General features: G+C 41.5%; 1 protein-coding gene across 4 annotated transcripts in view; it reads right to left on the bottom strand.

The window, feature by feature from the left end:
* NEK9 (NIMA related kinase 9) overlaps nt 1-19,321 on the bottom strand; it is a 45,663-nt gene extending 26,342 nt beyond the window's left edge. For 3 of the 4 annotated variants that reach the window (XM_032179810.2, XM_032179812.2, XM_032179811.2), the window contains exons 1-10: nt 18,950-19,321; nt 16,309-16,486; nt 13,403-13,458; nt 12,796-12,866; nt 10,843-10,948; nt 9,203-9,334; nt 6,259-6,369; nt 5,100-5,164; nt 2,070-2,120; nt 1,434-1,626 (exon numbers count right to left, since the gene is read on the bottom strand). In XM_032179810.2, coding sequence (XP_032035701.1) covers nt 1,434-1,626; nt 2,070-2,120; nt 5,100-5,164; nt 6,259-6,369; nt 9,203-9,334; nt 10,843-10,948; nt 12,796-12,866; nt 13,403-13,458; nt 16,309-16,486; nt 18,950-19,168 — 1,182 coding nt within the window. In that variant the 5' untranslated portion in view covers nt 19,169-19,321. Of the gene's footprint in view, nt 1-1,433; nt 1,627-2,069; nt 2,121-5,099; nt 5,165-6,258; nt 6,370-9,202; nt 9,335-10,842; nt 10,949-12,795; nt 12,867-13,155; nt 13,259-13,402; nt 13,459-16,308; nt 16,487-18,949 lie in introns of those variants that run through there. The other variant, XM_032179813.2, reaches the window with a different exon arrangement.
* Nucleotides 19,322-21,309: the final 1,988 nt, after the last annotated feature.

Below are 21,309 nucleotides of genomic sequence, written 5' to 3'. Positions count from 1 at the left end.
CTCCTGGGTTCAAGCGATTCTCCTGCCTCAGCCTCCCAAGTAGCAGGGATTACAGGCACCTGCCACCATGCCTGGCTAATTTTTTGTATGTTTAGTAGAGATGGGGTTTTGCCATGTTGGCCAGGCTGGTCTCGAACTCCTGACCTCAGGTGATCCACTCGCCTCGGCCTCCCAAAGTGTTGGGATTACAGGTGTGAGCCACCATGTCTGGCCTTTTCGACAGTTTTATAGAGAAAAATAATTCTATTAAATAATTCTATTAAATATATGTACATACACACACACACACATATATGTGTGTATATATATATATATATATATATTTTTTTTTTTTTTTTTGAGACAAGGTCTTGCTCTGTCACTCAGGCTGGAGTGCAATGGTGCAATCTTGGTTCACTACAATCTCCACTTCCCAGGCTCAAGTGATTCTCATGCCTCAGCCTCCTGAGTAGCTGGAATCACAGGCATGCGCCACCACTCTCAGCTAACTTTTGTATTTTTAGTAGAGACGGGGTTTTGTCATGTTTGCCAGGCTGGTCTCAAACTCCCGGCCTCAAACAATCCACTCGCCTTGGCCTCCCGAAGTGCTGGGACTTCAGTTGTGAGCCACTGCGCCCAGCCAATAAATGTTTAAGATACTAATTTCTCTCCAGCAGCCTGAAATGAGCCTGAAAAGGCATAGCAAGAGACAGGAGGAAAGCCAAGAGAACACGCTATCACAGAAGGCAAGTGAAGACAAAGCTTCAAGAAGGAGGGAGTGGTCAACTATTTCAAATGCTGCCGAGAGGTCAGGCTAGGTAAGGACTAAAAAGCATCTGTTTTATTTTAGCAATTTATGGGTCATTTTGTCAAGACTAGTTTCAACTGAGTGGCAGAGATGGAAGCTGCATTGTAGGTGAATGAAGAGAGAGTGGGAGATAAGGAAACAGCAAACACAGACAATTTGTTAAGGAAAGTGAGAGGGGAGAATCTAGAGGGCAACAAATTCTACACAAAATATACCTAGCCATCTTCAATCACTGCTGTGGGCTTCAGGGGTTTCCTGACATGATATAGTGCTTCCTTTGTTTACAAAGCTATTTCACAGATAATAGTTGCTCTGAACCTCATGGTAATGTAACAGAGTAATTGAGTGACTTGTCTGAAATCATCCAGCTGTAAATGGGAAAGCCCAGCCTCCTGAGTCTTTCAATTTTTCTCTCCCTCTCTCATTCATTCAAAAAACCTTTATAGGTGACCTAATACGTACCAGCCCTGGGCATACATCAGTGAACTAAACAGACAAAATCCCTGCTCTCATAAGAGCTTCCATTCCATCACCCCATGTTGCCACTCCCTTAGTATAGGTTCAACTAATAAAATGCTTAGACATCGTGGGCCCAGTAAACAATTAGGCTTACAGCACCGTTCCAAAATGCTTAGCGTTCACTTACCACCCAAGTGTACAGTTCCTTCTCCACTGTGACCACAGCAAAGTGGGTATTCCCTGCACACACCTGCCGGGCACTACAGCCACTCTTGATAACATCCAGTTTCTGAGGGGTGGATTTTCCACCACCCCAAACATAGACTTCACTGGTTCGTGATGTTACTACAGCAATGGGTGCTTCAGTCACAGTGCTTGACCTGCCAACAACCCCCAGAACAAAGGAACATTTAACATTAAAAACAGTATCAAAGAAAAATGCTTCCAGTCTGTTCCTTGAGAAGAACTGCCAATTATGGTATGAGAAAGTATGTTCTTTCTCGACAACTTATTTCAATGTGCTCTATCACAGCAGACTTTGCGATTCCTGCCTCAGGGCTTCATCACAGCTTGGCCAGATCAGATTCCAGTATGACCCATAACACCTACACTTTTCCACATTCATCATGGTAATGATGGCCACTTTAGTGTGAGGGTGAAATTATAGCTTTCTTCTTAGAAATGCCTGTATGACATTTAAGCAGATGCTGGCTCCTGAAAGGATGCCAAAGTATCCTGGGATCGAATAATGCCTACACTCAAGAAAGAACCCCCTGGTTGTAATTTTGGATATATTAGTTTTTAAGAGTCTCTTGAACATTACCTTGGTCTCTTTGTAGGTGCATTAAGCAGAGTGACTTTTTCCTCCATCTCTCTACCAAAAGAAAAGCAAAGATACATGAGTGAAATAATAGGTTTTTATATTGCAAAGGTGTCTGTTTAATACATTTCACAGATTTAATCCTCTTATAAACTGTATGCATCCTACAACATCACAATACTTTTAGCAAAGTACCTCAATACAACTCAAAATAGTTATATAGTCCTTTCATTAGACAATTCATTAAATACCCAAAGGCCAGCAGTTTGGGGCCATTTGCTTTCTATCTCTGAGAAATGGTCCAGGCTGGAACAGAGAGCCTTGAGAACCTCTGATGTACGTATTTAGTATCTGATGGACACCTTCATCTAGTCTGCCCACTGACTCCCAAACTCAGTATCTCCAAATATGAGCTTGTTAGCTTTTTCCCAAATGAACTTTTCTTTCTGACTTCTCTATTTCTGTAACTAGCCGCAACACCCTTCCCCAATTCTCCCAGTCAACTGGGCTTAAAACCTCAGTCATCTCTGATTCATCTCTCTCCCTTTCTTTAATATTCAGGTTCTACAGATTCTACCTATATAGTACTTTTTGTACTCACCTCTTCCTTTCCAGTCTCACCACCTTAGTTCTGGGTAGCTCTACTTCCCACCTGTACTGTGATAATACCTTCTAATCAGCCTCACTTACTACAGTCTTAATCATTTTACTATACTAATTTAACATAGATACTAATATTGCCAAATAACTCTTCCTTAGGTATGCCTCTCATCACATGAACTACCCTCTCGCAAACATCCACTATCTCCCGTCGGTGGATGTGATATCTACTCTATCTTTTGCACTACCTCTTGAATTAACCACGATTTTCTTGGCCTGGCATGCAAGATTTCCTACCTATTTTTCCAGACTGACTTCCTTTTGTTTGCACCCCATGTTCTAGCCCAGGGCTGTCATCCTACCTAAATCAATTATAGCTGAGCTCCTAGAGTAGTGCTCAGGCATCAGTACTTTTTGAAAGCTCCTGATATTTTGCATCAAAAATCCCAGGTCTAGAACCACTAATTTAGCCAAATAGAATTTTGTGTTTCCTGAATATTTTCCACAACTTCCTGTGTCTATGATTTTGCTTATGCTATATTCTCTGTCTGGAAAACTCTGTCTTATGTTTTCCATTGAAGTACAAAGTTCCAACAAAGTATTGCAGGTAAATCTATAATTATCTCAGTAAAAATTTCATGCCTACACTCAAAAAATAAGAGATTAAAATAGTGACTTAAAATAGTGATTATGCCGGGTGCAGTGGCTCATGCCTGTAATCCCAGCACTTTGGGAGGCCGATGCAGGCAGATCACCTGAGGTCAGGAGTTCGAGACCAGCCTGGCCAACATAGTAAAACTTCGTCTCTACTAAAAATACAAAAACTAGCCAGGCGTGGTGGCGCCTGCCTGTAGTCCCAGCTACCTGAGAGGCTGAGGTAGGAGAACTGCTTGAACCTAGCAGGCGGAGGTTGCAGTGAGCTGAGACTATGCCACTGCACTCCAGCCTGGGCAACAGAGTGAGACTCTCAAAAAGTAAATAAAATAAAATAAAATAAATAAAATAAAATAAAATAAAATAAATCATTATATTGCTGTGAAATAAGCCAGATAAAAATTTTAAAAATGCTTAACCAGACCAAAAGGGTGATACTGCTCGCACGTGCACAAAACATAATTGGAAGGTCATGGTGCTGTATCTGGAGTACTGTACATAATTTCAGGCACTAAAACTGGCTACAGACCAACTAGAGAAGAACCAGAAAAGATTAATTAAATGGCATAGTAGAATAAAAGTACTGATGAAACAACAAATATGGAATTAGGGATGTACAGAATGTATCCAAGAGCAAGACTTGAAAAGAGCATTGTACGTGAATATTTGGAAGACATAAAAACAAAAAACTGGTAGTGGAGGAAGAAGGGTAGCAAGGCAAAAATAGTGTAATAGGATGAAATACAGACTCAAACATTTAAGGAAGATAAACGTTTTAAATTAAGGTATGAAACCTCCTAGAGGAACCGAGGGATAAAGGATGTTCTTCCTATCTCTAAAGATATCTGACAGAATAAATCTCAGGAAATAACCTCTGAGGAGTCAATAAAAATCTACTTCAAATATGGGCAAAATGTACCTGAAGAGGATTCCTCCAACTCCAACCTACCACCTAAACAAATGCAGTGAAAAACAAAGGCTCAGGCCGGGCATAGTGTCTCATGCCTCTAACCCCAACATTTTGGGAGGCTGAGGCAGGAGGACTGCTTAGGCAACAGCTTTGAGACCAGCCTGGGCAACACAGTGAGACCCCGTCTCTATAAAAATAGAAAAATTAGCCAGGCATGATGGTGCACACCTGTAGTCCTAGCTACTTGGGAGGCTGAGGTGTGAGAATCACTTGCAGCAGGAGTTCAAGGCTGCAGTGAGCTAGGACTGTGCCACTGTACTCTAGCCTGGATGATAAAGTGAGACTCTGTCTCAGAAAACAAACAAAAAACAAAAAAACCAAAGGATCAGTCCAATTCACACTACAATTGATAAGCACCCTATGCCAGGCCCTGGGATGACCACTTTTTATGTGTTATCTTCTTTAATCCTGACCTCATCTGACTTTATAGAGGAGAAAGCTAAGAAATAAGGATGTTAAATAACTTGACAAAGATAATGACAAAATTCAGATACCAACAGAAGGATGTCTGAGTCCAGACACCCCTCTTCCTTACTACACTCTAATGCCTCAACTCTAAGGTTTAAAACCAATGGATCAGGAGTGAAGGGCTCTTGGGCCTCATCAGTACAAATTTAGAACAAAACAGCACAGGCTAAGGAGGCAAAAGTCAGAAGCTACCCCTAAGCAATAAAAGCAGGGATGTTGGTAGAAAATAGCACTATTGCAACCAAGTCAGGAAACACTACTCTTTCTTGTAGTACTCCGATCAAGCCTCTAAAAGTCAACTATCTCAGAAAAGACAATGGAGTGACTTCTTCATACTTTACCTCCTGCGTTTCCTGAGAAGAGGGCGATCTAGAAGTTCATCTGCAGTAGGTCTCTGCTCAGGATCCTAAAAAGTAAAAATAGGGTTAGTTTTCACTTAACGGAAATGGGCAACATGGGATCTAAAGAGGATAATTAGTCAAAGACCACTGCATTACCCTTTTGTTTTAGAAATAATTTCTTATGTGATACTCCATATTTTATGCTTCTCACCTCATTATAATCAACACTTGTACATGAAGGAGAATGTTTATAATCCATCTTCCTCACTTGTTCAATTAGGGCAGTGGCTCTCGAACCTCAATATATACAGAACAGAAGAATTACCTGAGGTGTTTGTTACAAATAAAGATTTCTGGGCTTTATCCACAGAGATTCTGATTGAGTTCGTCTGGGGTGGGGCCCAGGAATCTTCTTTTTACTTACAAAACTCCCCCACTCCCTGGTGATTCTGACTCCAGTGTTTCATGAAACATACTTTGAATAACACTAGAACTACACAGCAAGGGAACTATGAGATATGAGAAATACAGACATTCTGTATTAGAAATGGTAAATTATCTTTCATTGCAGTTTTATGAAATCTATATTCAGAAATTACTCTTGGTCATAAAAATGGAGCACAATTGGCCAGGTGCGGTGGCTCACGGTTGTAATCCCAGTACTTTGGGAGGCCGAGGCGGGCGGATCACGAGGTCAGGAGATCGAGACCACGGTGAAACCCCGTCTCTACTAAAAATACAAAAAAATTAGCCGGGCGTGGTGGCGGGCGCCTGTAGTCCCAGCTACTCGGAGAGGCTGAGGCAGGAGAATGGCGTGAACCCGGGAGGCGGAGCTTGCAGTGAGCCGAGATTGCGCCACTGCACTCCAGCCTGGGCAACAGAGCGAGACTCCGTCTCAAAAAAAAAAAAAATGGAGCACAATTTAGAAGGGAAATTCATTTCACAAACTAATACGTACAAAACAGAATAAAGTCAGAATTTGTTCACTGAAGCACACAACTATAATGAATTACCATACCTATTCTGGGTATAGCCACAAATACACTCTACCCTGGGGAAGTGCATGTGGTTTTGTATGGTTTATAGCTATGCCATATACCAAACACTGAGGCTGGAAGGGGAAATACGAAACTAAAGTGAATATTTAAGTCACACCTACCTGGTCGAGGCATGAATGAACCATTTGGATCAATTCCAAAGAGTACTGGCTAGAGTCAACTTCCATGGCCCGAATTCCTTGCACGATCTTCACACACAGGTTGAGCGGGTTCTATGAGAAAATGATGACTGCATTGTTCCTGGTTATATAAAGATGATGCTATACTGTACTGGTTGGGGCTCTCAGGTGTCTGTGACCATTATTTAAAGAATTGGCAATAGGTCTGACTTCTTGTTATAACTACTAGTATGCATCAACAAGAAATAGTTAGGGATGCACTGATGCTATCAGACAGAATGAAGCCAACTGGCCATACAATCTATAACTATGTGGCCAATAATATAATGCTTAGAGTATATTATAATCTGACCTTTCAACTGAATCCCAAGAAGAAGGAAAGCAAGATTAGCCATGCTTCTTGGCTTCATGCAGTTCCCTTGCCAACTAACTTGCCTCCTAATTTATATATCCTAATTGTGGCTGTACAGGCAATACTCTGCTGTGACAGACAAGGCAGTGAATAATAAGAAGATGATAACACTAACAATATTATGGTAATACCACCGCCACGTTATTGAGAGACTACTACAAACTAGACAGGCACATTACATATATGATATTTTTTAGCCTCACACCATTCAAGGAAATTATTATTATTATCAATTTATATATGAGAAAAATGGGGCTCAGAGATGTAAATAACTTGCCCAAAATCACATAGTAAAAATGGAGCTATAACTCCAACCAAAGCCTGACTCCAAGTCATATATATATATATATACACACACATATATACACATATATATGTATGTGTGTGTGTACATATATATACACACACACCTATACACACACACACACACACACACACACACATATATCTATTTCTTGAGACAGAGTCTCACTCTGTCACCCAGGCTGGAGTGCAGTGACACGATCTCTGCTCACTACAACCTCTGTCTCCTGGGTTCAAGTGATGCTTGTGCCCCAGCCTCCTGAGTAGCTGGGATTACAGGCATGCACCACCATGCCTGGCTAATTTTTGTATTTTTTAGTAGAGACAGGGTTTCACCATGTTGGCCAGGCTGGTCTCGAACTCCTGACCTCAGGTGATCCGCCCGCCTCAGCCTCCCAAAGTGCCGGGATTACAGGCATGAGTCACCGCGCCCAGCCTCTGACTCCAAGTCATTTTTCTTCCACCATACTATTTAAGAGAATTAGATGATATACTAGAACAACCTTCAGGATTTAGAAAAATGAATAGGTCTTATGAAAGGGCAATGAATTTGCATTATCTTACATTTGCATTTTTCATATACATTATGAGAGAATCTCTGTGTGGGGAATATATATTGTTACCATGTTATAGATAATAAAAAACAGAGGATCAAAGAGATGAAGTGATTTGCCTAAATTCTCACACCTGGTTGGTACAGGCAACTGGCTATGAATCCACTTTAACCCCTCAATGTGCTCCATGGACCAGCAGCATCAGCATCACCTGGGAGCTTGTTAGAAACACAATCAACCCTGCCCCCCAAAAAATCTGCATTTCAACAAGATGATTTTGTATGCATATTGAAGTTTGAGAAGCACTGCTTTATATCAGGTTGTACTTTAATTTACTTAAAAAAAGAAAAAAAGACTTAAAGGGATTCATTGTCCATAAAGCAATGACAATCTTTATTTTTTAACAGATAAACTTTTTTTTTCCTAGTTAATGAATATTTTTAACACCTACAATGTGTTAGGTATTGCAGAAAATAAAGCAAACATTTGGAAGGGTTTTAGACTACCTGGCAAAACCACAGCTATATAAAAAAAGTAAGTACAATAAAGTGATACTGGTGCTATGTCAGAAGTGTTTACAAGATAGAATAAAGGCACAAAGAAGTAACAATTAAGAAAAAGGCATAAATATGCTGGGCATGGGGGCTCACACCTGTAATCCTAGCACAGGCCAAGGCAGGAAGATCAGTTAAGGCCAGGATTTTGAAACCAGCCTGGGTAACATAGTGAGAACCCATCTCTACAAAAAATAGCCAGGTGTGGTGAGGCATGCCTGTAGTTCGAACTACTCAGGAGACTGAGGCAGGATGACCGCTGGAGCACAGGAGTTTGAGACTGCAGTGAGCTATGATCACGACACTGCACTCCAGGCCTGGGCAACAGAGTGAGACCCAAATAAAACAATTATTTTTTGTTCCTTTCCATTCTGTTCACTAGATTTGCATCCTTTTACACGTTCCTAAGAAAGTGATGCAGTCGTTGCATGATCATCTGGCTGCTGTTAATAATGTTCCAATTCCTACTGCTTGAAAAAGTGAACCATCATATTCCATTTTTTGCTTTTAAGAGATGAACTTTTTAATTTAATTTAATTTTCATTTTTTTTTTTGAGACAGGGTCTTGCTCTGTTGCCCAGGCTGGAGTATAGTGGTGTGATCTTGGCTTACTGCAGTCTCCACTTCCCGGGTTCAAGTGATCATTTCGACAGGGAATTCAAGTTGGAGATTTTTTTGAGACAGAGTCTTGCTCTGCTGCCCAGGCTGGAGTGCAGTGGCATGATCTTGGCTCACTGCAACCTCCACCTCCTGGGTTCAAGCAATTTTTGTGCCTCAGCCTCTCGAATAGCTGGGATTACAGGTGTGTGCCACCACACCCAGCTGAGTTTTGTATTTTTAATGGAGACAGGGTTTCACCATGTTGGCCAGGGTGACCTCAAGTGATCCACCCACCTTGGCCTCCCAAAATGCTGAGATTACCGGCGTGAGCCACTGCGCCTGGCTGGGTCTATAGCATTTTAGTAATAGATTACTAATCTTGTACCTGAATACAGGTTATTTTTGCCAGAAATCAGAAGCCTGGAAATAGAGTTGATCTGCTTAGTCAAGCTGTACCATTTGCAACCTGCTAAATGCAATATGGGGATAATATGCCAACTTACTGTAGCATCAAACGTCCTCTTTAAGGTAAGCAGTTCAAAAATGACGCAGCCTACTGCCCAGATATCAGACTTGAAATTGTACTTTACTCCTTGACAGAGCTCTGGAGACATGTAATATGGGGTTCCCACAAGCTGAGCAACAAAGAAACAATCAAAGAATAACTTCTTTTGTGAGGTAACTATGTTAACATTTCAACAGCTTAATTAAATTTCCTAGGAACTAGTCATAACAACCATAAAACATTCATCAGCAGATTCCAAAATGGTTTTTATGAGATGATGCCACTATGGAAAGAAATCTTATTCATATCAAACCTCTTGGGTCAATTATAAAGGGACAATCTCTGTGATAAAGGGACTGTGGTAACTTGAGGGGCTCAATAGCTCTGTGATTCCTAGATCACAGAGGCTTCAGGCATTCTGTGAAGACTGAATGACTTTACACATACTTAAAGACATACTTAGTAAAAGTTCACCAATGGGAAAAAAACCCAAACACTGGCAGTGGGGAGATGGTAACTGAATGAAGGAATTAGATGTTCTAACTAAAATACGCATAATGAAACTTTTAAAATGCCCAATTTGGCATCTGTTATACTAACACAGCTAGTGAATTTCCTTTGAATTTGAAAAAGATTTTCTGACTTCAAAAATAAATTTGGAAATAAAAATGTCCTAAGAAGTCATGCCTCTCCTAAGATGGGATATAATGAATGCCCTAGCAGCTCTAATAAAACTCACAGTCAGCTTTAATCAGCAAAGCAAAGCAAATTTCAGATGGCTTACATGGCTTTTATAAATTTTCGTATCATTCCTTCTTTGCATTTAACTAGCTAAAAAAAGTCAAGTCTTGGTTTTATCAGATTGTTCTTGATGAGAAAAATCCATATAAAGACATGATTGCTTCTTCAGAAGCTCACTTTGGCCTCCATCATAGAAACATCTGAGTCCCTGAAGCAGAGACTCCAAACCCTAAACATCTAAATTGCTTGCAGGCAAACCTTGACATTATTAAAAAAAAAAAAATTATTGGCCAAAATCAGTTTTCAATTTCTTTTAACGACAGAGCATTGCGAAACTAGAATAATAATAACTGGGTTTTATAATTCCTAAAAGGATAAGATTACTGTCCTAAAGATCAACTTATGTCTACTCTTTACCAATGATCTTTCTCAAAATCATGTGAGAGGGGACCCCTGTGCAGTTCAGACTGTGTATAATATTAAAGAATAGATTGTTCTCTGAGCATCAGCCTTCACTTGTAATATAGGGGTTCTCTTTGAACCAGAAGCATTCAAAGGAAAAACAAAGAGATGTCTAACACCTTGAGCTCAAACATTAAATAAGAGATAAAGTGAAATCTACTAAAGATCCTAACGTGGACAAAACAGTAAAGCATTTTGTTGCTTTTAGATAAGTCCCTAATCAGTGTTGGAAAAAGGCTATGAGGTCAGAGCTGTAACGTGGGCAATGACTTAAATGCCTGCTAGTGGGCCCAGGAAAAAGACTTCTGAAGACATGCATTAAAAGTATGGACAACTTGCAAGAATATTGAGAAAAGTATGCAAGATTTAGGGAGTATAGTTATATTTCACAGTGCTAGAAAAGAAAATAAAAATTAAGACAAGGGCAACACATACCGTCTCAGCCATGGAATACTCAGAATTAAGTTTCTTTGCTAGGCCATAATCTCCAAGTTTTATCAGGTTTGCCTTGGTCAGAAAAATATTTAATGTCTTTATATCTCTGAAAAAAAAAGATGCTGCAAATTAAGTTCACACAAATAATTGTTTTATTTCACCCCCTGTCTTGCCCAGGATTGTTACAGAATAAAAATGAGTGTGGGCCGGGTGCAGTGGCTCACATCTGTAATCTCAGCACTTTAGGAGGGCAAGGCAGGAGGATTGCTTGAGGCCAGGAGTTCTACACCAGCCTGGGCAACATAGTGAGATCCCATCTCTACAAAAAATAAATTAGTCAGGAGTGGTGGCATACACTTGTAGTCCTAGCTTCTCGGGAGGCTAAAGCACCTGAGAATCAGTTGAGCCCAGGAGGCTATGCAGTGAGTCATGATTGCACCACTACATTCCAGCCTGGGCAACAGGGTGAGACCCTGTCTCAAAAACTAAAACAAAATAAAACAAAAAATAAAACAAAAAAAGAGTGTTACCCACAGTGGTCATCACTTTCACATGCTATTTAACACTGAAACGGGGACTTTAAAGGAGTGAAGGCAGAGAATTAACTTCATCCTCTAGGGCTTCACAGCATAGAAATATCTCCCATACTACTGAAGCTATTAGGAAAAGTTAAGAGGGTCAGATGAGGAAAATGGTGCTCTAGGTAACCATAATTCCCATAAGATACCACACCTCTTCAACTATCAGTTATGCCTTGAATTAAGTGGTATCAAGGCAACTTTAACAAACTTGGTTGGTGTCAAAGTTTCAAATAATCTGTTAAGGCAAGAGAAGAGGCCTACATGTCCCTGCAACGATATGATTAGGCCATTTAGTCATCTAAATAAAATCACAGGCTATTTTTCTAAAGATGAATTGACCATATGTAAAACAAAATGAACTGTGCCTGGTTCACTATGGCTTCCTTTATTGAAAGATGTGAATAAACCAGAACAATATACTTTGTTATGTTTAAAAAGAAAATAACAACATGCAACAGAAGCCATTTAATAGCTATCAAGAAATATATGTTAACTGAATGAACAAACCAATAAAAAAAGAAATCTTAGTGTATTATAATTAATCTCTGGCACCAGTCAATGACTCACTTAAGAAGGGCATAATGATGTGAAAATGTTATTGAGATGCTTCTCTTCTATAGCTAGAAATGAATGGAAACGTGCTTGTTTTTAAAGATCTGGTAAATTTGTATAATTAATTGTACAGAGTGAAGAGGCTTTTATTTAAATCAAAAGAGCTTAATTATAGAATTAAAAAGAATTGCCAATTATTATTGCTGTGAATTCTTTTTTTTTTTTTTGAGACGGAGTCTCGCTCTGTCGCCCAGGCTGGAGTGCAGTGGTGCAATCTCGGCTCACTGCAAGCTCCGCCTCCCGGGTTCACGCCATTCTGCCTCAGCCTCTCCGAGTAGCTGGGACTACAGGTGCCCGCCACCACGCCCGGCTAATTTTTTGTATTTTTAGTAGAGACAGGGTTTCACCATAGTCTCGATCTCCTGACCTCGTGATCCGCCCGCCTCGGCCTCCCAAAGTGCTGGGATTACAAGCGTGAGCCACCGCGCCTGGCCTATTGCTGTGAATTCTTACCAAACACTACTTCTCGTGGTGTCCTTCTAGGCTTTACTGATGAATTAACAAACTGAACTCTAAAATGTTTGTCTGTAAAATGACTAAGTAGTACTTGGCTACTGAGGAGACTCTTCCTAGATCATAAACATGGTTTAACCTCAGGGAGTGAAAATAATATTCCTCATTACTTTCCTTTCCAAATGATATCAATGGAAAAACTCTTGGCTGCTTAACCAAGAAAATAAAAGTGTTGTTGGGGGGTTATCCAGGGTAGGGGCTGAATTGGTAGAGAAGAATCCATCCATAAATTTTTTTTACTTCTTACCTATGAAGGATTCCAGCTTTATGGATGCAGCTCACTGCTGAAACAATCTGAAATAGGTACCACACCACCATCTGCAGAGAAAAAATAAATATTTGGATTAGAAACAAAAAGCTCCATTTAAGTAAATACACACACACAAACAAACAAAACAAAGAAAGCTGCAAACAGAAGTTATAATTCAACATGACTTGACATCTCCTCCTTGCAGGTTGAGTAGGCAAAGAAAAGTGAAGGGGTAAAAAAACACAAAAAACAGGTTCCTCATAAAATAGTTCCAATGTCATTATAATATATAGTATGGTAAAGCAGACATGTGGAAAAACTCAGGAAGAATGCAAAGTTATAGAAAACTGGGCATACCAGTATGCAGTAATAGAATCAGGAAAGAAAGCCCACAGAGAATCATGATGTGGAGGTAAAACGTTTAGGAAGCAGCTATAGACAGCTTCCTTGTTAGAGGTTTCCTTTCTCATGAATATCAGAGCCTGGAAGGAGTCTGAACAAAAGGAAAAAAACACTCTTCATTATTGGAAGAGTAAATACAGAACTAGAATGCAAGAATTACAACACTACAATTCTAACTTCCTTCCATAGAAATATGAATTACCTCTTCCTCAAACAACTTGTCCTTCTGACGAAGGATTTTGTCATACAGGTTCCCTCCTGCAATTAAACAAGACACAGGTTTGAATTGTTTAATACAGATCAAAGCTTGGCTCTTGTAACAGGATTTTTTAGGTGACACAAGGAAATGAAGGATTCTGCTTTCTCTTCATAGGCAACTACTTCTTTTGACTTTTCACATGGGCACAAAACTCTTCCCATCTCTCAAGGACTGCATCAGAAATATTCTTCAAAGATCTCCCTCTCTAACACAAGAGGCTTAATTTAAAAAAAGGCATTTTTAGAAAAGATGTGAGTAAAGACCATTCTTGTTCCCAACAAGTGAAGTATATTCAAAATCAGATTTCTTTTCTAGAACTCTCCTTTAAGGACTCTACAATATTTTTTGTAACAACTCTCCCAGTTGTGACTACCATAACATTGGGATTAGGCTGGGCACATTGGCTCACGCCTATAATCCCAGCACTTTGGGAGGCTGAGATGGGCGAATCGTTTGGGTTCGGGAATTCAAGACCAGACTGGGCAACATGGCAAAACCCTGTCTCTAACAAAAATACAAAAAATTAGACGGCTGTTGGGGCACGTGCCTGTGGTCCCACCTAATCAGGAGGCTAAGGTGGGAGGATCGCCTGAGCCTGGGAGGCGGAGGTTGTAGTGAGCTGAGATCGCACCACTGCACTCCAGGCTGGGTGACAGTGAGAGTCTATCTCAGGAAAAAAAGAAAAAAATTGGATTACACCTGTGATGCAATGTTTTGTATTTATAGGGTATATATTGACAAATTTTCTACTTCACACCAAAAAATTTCCCAAAATTTAGAGTCTACCCCTAGACTGTTTCCTATCATTACTCTCTTTACTAATTCCTTTCTGTGGAATAAGTGTGAATTTACTTCTCTCTTTCCTTTACCAAGTAATACAGACTGCAAGTGATTATGGTTCATCTTACATCCCACCTGCAACTATAACTTACACTTTAGCCCTGGGTTTTTACAACTTCTTTTCCCCTGCAACTTAATAAGTCAGTTTCAATAAATGTATCATGTGTTCCAATTCTTCCTAATCACAAAAGAAGTTAACTACCTAGGGCTTCTGCTACTTGGAAAATTTTTAACAGAATCTTGTATATGGCATTGATCACCAATGATCATAATATACAAGAGTTTACACAAGAAAGTCATAAGTGACGAATATGCTGGGACCTCTTTAGCATGCAGTTCAGAAAAGCGCTTTGGAGGTTCTCTTGTGCAACAAGATGATTAACAGCTAATACAGTATGTAGCAAACACTTTCTACCTACCAAGCAGTATGCATGTAATACAACAATCCTAGAAAGTAGGTACTGTTATCAACAAACTTTTTTTTTTTTTGAGATGGAGTCTCGCTCTGTCACCAGGCTGCAGTGGCATGATCTCCACTTACTGCAACCTCCAACTCCCCGGTTCAAGTGATTCTCCTGCCTCAGCCTCCCGAGTAGCTGGGATTACAGGCACGCGCCACCATGCGCAGCTAATTTTTGTTATTTTTAGTGGAGACTGGGTTTCACCATGTTGGCCAGGATGGTCTCGATCTCCTGACCTTGTGATCCGCCCACCTCAGCCTCCCAAAGCATTGGGATTACAGGCGTGAGCCACCACGCCCAGCTTTTTTTTTTTTTTTTTTGAGACAGGGTCTGGCACCATCGCGCAGGCTGGAGTGCAGTGGTCTGAGCTCACTGCAACCTCTGCCTCCCAGTCTCAAGCTATCCTCCCTCCTCAGCCTCCCAAGTAGCTGTGACTACAGGTGCACACCACCCAGCTAATTTTTTTGTATTTTTGGTAGTGACAGGGTTTCACTATGTTGCCTAGGCTTTCCTCAAACTCCTATGCTCAAGTGATCTGCTTGTCTTGGCTTCCCAAAGTGCTGGGATTACAGGTGTGCACTGTCCCTGGCCAACAAACTCATTTTAAAATGAGGAAACTGCTGGGCGCAGTGGCTTAAGCCTGTAATCCCAGCACTTTGGGAGGCGGAGGTGGGCGGATCACCTAAGGTCAGGAGTTCAAGACCAGCCTGGCCAACGTGGCAAAACCCTGTCTCTACTAAAAATACAAAAATTAGCTGGGCATGGTGGCGCATGCCTGTAATCCCAGCTACTCGGGAGGCCGAGGCAGGAGAATCGCTTGAACCCATGAGGCAGAGGTTGTGGTGAGCCAAGATGGCGCCACTGCACTCCAGCCTGGGCAACAAGAGTAAAACTCCATCTCAAAAAAAAAATAATAATAATAATAAAAAAAATAAAATGAGGAAACTGAGGCACAGAGACGTTAAGTTTCTTGCCAAGGTTATAGAGCTAGAAAGTAGAGAAACTTGGTTTTAGAGTCTATTTTCTTAACAACTAGGCTATATTGCTATCTTAGAAGCAAAATGATCTGAAGAAATCAGGGACCAGATAAATAGGGCCATGCTTTACCATATATCACTTTCACTCAGTTATGATCTTTGGACCACTTTTCAATAGGATAGCTTTAGCTGAAGACGATATAAATAAATATCACCTATAAGATCTTATTAAATACTGTATCAAGTGCTGCCAAGCCACACTCTGGTTAATTAATGTCATTTCATAAAGAAAAACCTTGAAAAATAAATGTAAAATCCAACCAAAGAAAAGATAGTTTGAAAATGGAACTGTAATCACAAGAGAAAATTTGGGTATGCAGGGGAAAATCCCTCTCCTTATTTCGTACACCACTTCAAAAATTCTCCATGGCCTGAAAAGTTTCTCTTAAACTCTAGAAATTCATTTAAAGTTTTTATCACTGTATATGTCTCTTCTTATATTTTTCTCCTCAAGGTAATTATGAGTCTAAGAAAGTCTTGCTGGAGAAAGTCCCACTGAACTCTATCTTACCATTACAATATTCCAGCTCGATCAGCAGGGTGGTATTGTCCATGAAGTGATTGTAGTAGGCAATAATGTTGTCATGCTGCAGCAGTGCCAGAATAACAATCTCATTCAAGGCATCACGACGTTCCTTCTCAGACAGACGGGTCAAATCAACTTCCTTCCACACAACCAGTGAGTCATCCTAAACACAGTAACAGAGGTATCGTGCTTTTCCTCTTGCCTGGCAGCAAATGAATCCACACCTAGATCTGCAAGCCTAGAAGAAAACTTCCTAGAGGGGCAGAGACTGACTCCTCTTATTTTTTCCTTTTAACAGACTTTAAAGGTTATGTGTACAATTTAGCATTATAATTTATTGCAGGACAGGGGAAGTAAAGCATTAAGACGTTGTTGTCACACTTAATTTGCATGATGTCAGTTCCAGGTAAAAATATGGGCTGGGGATAGATCTCAAAAAGATTCTATTGAGGATACTATGACAGACTGCTAATCATGATGGTGATTATGGCAGGGCAAGAATACTGGAGAAGCAGAGAACTGGGGAGCAATTATCTATAGCTGGTCACAGCTTCTAAAATGAAAATACTAAACTTGCCTCTAGTTTTATAAATTTAGACTTCCTTACTGATTTTCACTTACCCTTTCTGGATAAGAATAAGTCATGCCCCCTTTTGCAACTCTATAATCTCCTCTCACACTTTTATGTATCCTGTAGCTCCTGATGTCTACTATCATTTTTTTTTTTTTTTTAGAGATAGGGTCTCACTCTGTTGCCCAAACTAGAGTGCAGTCATAGCTCATTTCAGCTTTGAACTCCTGGGCTGAAGCAATCCTCCCACCTCAGCTTCCCCAGTAGTTGGGACTACAGGCACGCACTGCCACACTCAGCTAAATTTTTTTTTTTTTTTTTTAAGAGATGGGGTATCACTGTGTTGCCCAGGCTGGTCTAGAACTCCTGGCCTCAAGCGACCCGACCACCTTGGCCTCCCAGGTGTTGGGATCAGGCATGAGCCACTGTGCCTGGCCTCATTCTTTGCTGACACTGCTTCCTAGCCCAGGAGCATCTCCACCTATGTAACCCTCCCCATCCTTTTGAATGCCTCTGCCAAGCCTTTACAATGTTTTTGAAAAGACTCTGATGAACCTTTTACTGTAACCATGTCTTTAATTTTTAGAACCCATACACTGAAATATTTGTCCATTCTTTTCATATCTCTACATATGCAACTTAATGCTATTTGTTTACTAACAATGGTCAACTTATTTTCCTACTGAAATATAAGCTTCTAGAGAAAACGAGTGCTTCTGAACTTTTGTAAATTCATAGATCTAATAAATATTTGGTGACAATGGACAACGCTATGCAATTTTTGGGAAGTGTAATCAAATTTAACTCAAAACAAACCCAGTAATAAAGTTCAACAGGATAATAATAAAAAGGCAATGGGCAAGATGTAAGACTTTAATTCTAGTCCAAGATTTACTTATAACTTAAGTGAGCAACTCACTTAAGTATACTGTTTTAGTTTCTCTAACTAAAATATAGAAATAACGATCCTTATCTCCTCTTTCTCATTGAGTGCAAAAAAGAAAACAGACTACTAAGAATAACTCTAACATCATATATTAACGTGGCATCAGTATAAAAAAGAACACTTAAAAATATTCTCTTGCAACCACTTTTCTCCATCTTTCAGCCTTAAAAGTATGCCGGCTTGGAACACACACCAGAACTGCAGATGGATTTCTGATGGATGAATCACCTTCAGCAACCCCAGCAAGTTCTCATTAAATGTTTACCCTAAAGTAAGATTTTATGATCAAATCCAATGTATCGTTAGTTTTTGGAAGTAGAATAATCACTGCAGGGTTTTACACTAGTATATATTAACTTGGGATTCCGTGATCCATGGATCTCTCCAAAGGATGTGCACATGTGCAAATGTGTTGATAGAGGGGGTAAGATTACTTTGCTTATGTTAGGTTCTCAAAGGGGTCCTTGTGCCCCCCAAATTAAGAATGGCTTAGAATATACCAACAAAGTATTTCCCATGCATAAACCCTGCAGGATAAACACTGATAAAGAACCAACACACAAAGATCTTCCCAATAAGCTTCAAGAAAAGCTTCCAACTGAGTGATCACTGCTGAACTTAAAGATAATGACAAAAATAACGGAGTTGCCACGGGTGTGGGGATTTTGAAGCTATGCCCCTCCTCCTCACCCCGACCTTGAAGAACTATATATACAGCATGAGAGGAAGGAAGTTTTGGCAATACCTCACATTCGTATACCACTTTAATTTACAGAACAAGAGCCTTCGTTTGATTCTCAAGATAATCTTAAAAAAAAAAAAAGAAAAGATGATTTCAGGGTATTATCAGTAAGCCCATTTTACAGATGGGGAAACTAAAGCTCAGAGACGGTTAGGTAACTTAGGTCCATCAAAAATGACTAGTCAAACCAATGATCTAGCCAATTTCTAGTGCCGGTGAGTGGGAAGAGTGGTGAAGACCCTAAGACATATACCCTGTGGGCGCCTAAAGCACTAAGCTCACGACGCTGGGAAAGCGGGGCCAAGAAGGAGGGACTCGGGGCGACCCGACAGCGCCAGACAGGGCGGCCGGTGCCGAGGGCCGCTACCTCGGTGCGGCGGTACAGCGTGGCTTCCCCGAAGGCGCCGCGGCCCAGGACGCGGATGGGGATGTAGTGCAGCTCCTCCTGCTCCGCCGCGCCGCCGCCGGCTCGCGGCCCCTGACTGGCGCTAGGCCCCGGACTCGAGTCCCCGCAACCCCCGGACTCGCTCCCAAAGTCCGAGTTGATGGAATCGCAGTGTCGCTCGTACTCGCCCAGCACCGACATGGCGGCGGCCGCGGGCCTTGGGGACCAGCCTGCGTATGCCCGGAGGCGCTGGCCGCGCTGCGTCCCGCTCGCTTCAGATGCCGGCCCGCGGATCCATCAGCCCAGCAACCCCGCGAAGCTCCATGGTGGCTCCTGCCCCCCGACCCGGAAACAGTTCTCTGTGTTTCCGGCCTGGCTGAGTTTCCTCCGCCTTTGCTTGCCCGCTTGGGTAGTCCAGCGGCCAAGGCTTCCCGCTTTCGGGGAAGGCCTGCAAAGTGAGGCCTCGGGCTGGGGTTGGCGGGCGCGTGGTGGGAACCGCGTGGAACCGAAGGGCTCCCACGGGAACAAGGGCTTCACTGACGGTACGGCCTCTCGGGTCTATTGACCCTCTTCTGCCTCCCCGGTCCAGACCCATACAACTTCGAGGTCCAGAGGTCGTCCAGTCTCATCTTGACGTCAGGTCTGTGACAAGAGGGTGATTGGGGAAGCATTCCCAGTGTACACATTCCCCATTCCAACGTTGGACAGCATTCTTTTTTAGAGAGATAGTATAGTAAAGATAATATGGCCGGGCAAGGTGGCTCACGCCTGTAATCTCAGCATGTTAGGAAGCCGAGGCGGGCGGATCACCTGAGGTGAGGCGTTTGAGACCAGCCTGGCCAACTGGTGAAACCCTGTCTCTATAAAAATACAAAAATTAGCCAGGCGTGGTGGCAGGCACCTGTAATCCCAGCTACTCGAGAGGCTGAGGCAGGTGAATCACTTGAACCCGGAAGGAGGAGGTTGCAGTGAGCCGAGATCGCGCCACTACACTCCAGCCTGGATGGCAGAGCGAGACTTCGTCTCAAAAAAAAAAAAAAAAAAAAAATATAGACAGCCTAAATGTCTGCCTCCTGTCATCTCGGTCCCTGGGCCGAGTTCTTCCTCCCAGGGTCATCCTAACTCCCTCCCTCTTCTACACAACTCCAAAAATATTTTAAGTAAACTCTCCTGACACTTTCTTTCCCCCCTGTCTCTTTTTCCGATACAATTTATTCTATGTGTTTTTCCAGATATTTGACCATATGATCTCATGAAACATTCTTTGAGCACTCGGTGCCACACACTGTTTGGGAACAGAAAATCTGCAATAACGTTCTCCCTACCGTCAAGTAGGAAAACAGCAATCCGGTGAACAATAGGTGTTCCATCAGTTATGTGACCTTGGGCAACTTCTCATCTCCAAGCTTGTTTTGTTGTGAGAATATGGTCTACATCACAGACATAACAGCTAACATTTATTGTTATGTTCTGGGTACTATGCTAAAGGTTTTTTACGTATTATCCCACATTATTATGTATTATCCTGTGTATTATGTATTATCCTAACATTCCGATTTTACAGAAACAGAGGTACCTAAGTAACCTGCTTAATGTGACAGACCTAGTAAGAGGGAGCTGGGAAGTTGAACCCAGAAATCTGAAAAAGCAGGATGTGATGGGGCTAAGAGAAAGCCATGTGCCTAGCCGGGCGTGGTGGCTCACACCTGTAATCCCAGCACTTTGGGAGGCCGAGGTGGGCCGATCACTTGAAGCCTGGAGTTCGAGTTCAGCCTGGCCAACATGGTGAAACCCCGTGTCCACTAAAAATACAAAAATTAGCCGGGTGTGCACACACCTGTAATCCCAGCTACTTGGGACGCTGAGGCACGAGAATTGCTTGAACTGGGGAGGCGGAGGTTGCAGTGAGCCAAGATCATGCCACTGCACTCGAGCCTGGGCAACAGAGTGAGAACCCGTCTCAAATAAATACATAAAAATAAATTGTGTCATATGGATTTGTGAAAAGTTCCTACTTTAAGAGAGCTTCCATGTAACAGAAAACCACCAGGCAATTAAAACAGTTTCTATTAGGGCCATTAAAGTGCAAGATTCTAGAGAGGCATTTATGAGTGGCATCTGTGCAAGCCAAACTTGCTGTGTGAGTGTAGGAATATACAAAATGTTAAGTCTAAACAAAGTAGAGAGATCATTCCAGGTAGAGGCCATTCCATCTACATCCTCCTATTAATTAGAAGGCACTTTGAAGATAGGTATTGCCTCTTGTTTATCTAGATAAACTCCAGAGTTTAGTTTGGCTTAAATCTGTTAATTCTATTAACTGTTAATTCTGTTGTTCTCGG

Source organism: Hylobates moloch, unplaced genomic scaffold, assembly GCF_009828535.3.
Source record: "Hylobates moloch isolate HMO894 unplaced genomic scaffold, HMol_V3 SCAFFOLD_16, whole genome shotgun sequence".
Lineage (NCBI taxonomy): Eukaryota > Metazoa > Chordata > Mammalia > Primates > Hylobatidae > Hylobates > Hylobates moloch.
Note: the sequence above shows the minus strand (reverse complement) of the source record. Positions and strands in the feature narration are given on the sequence as shown.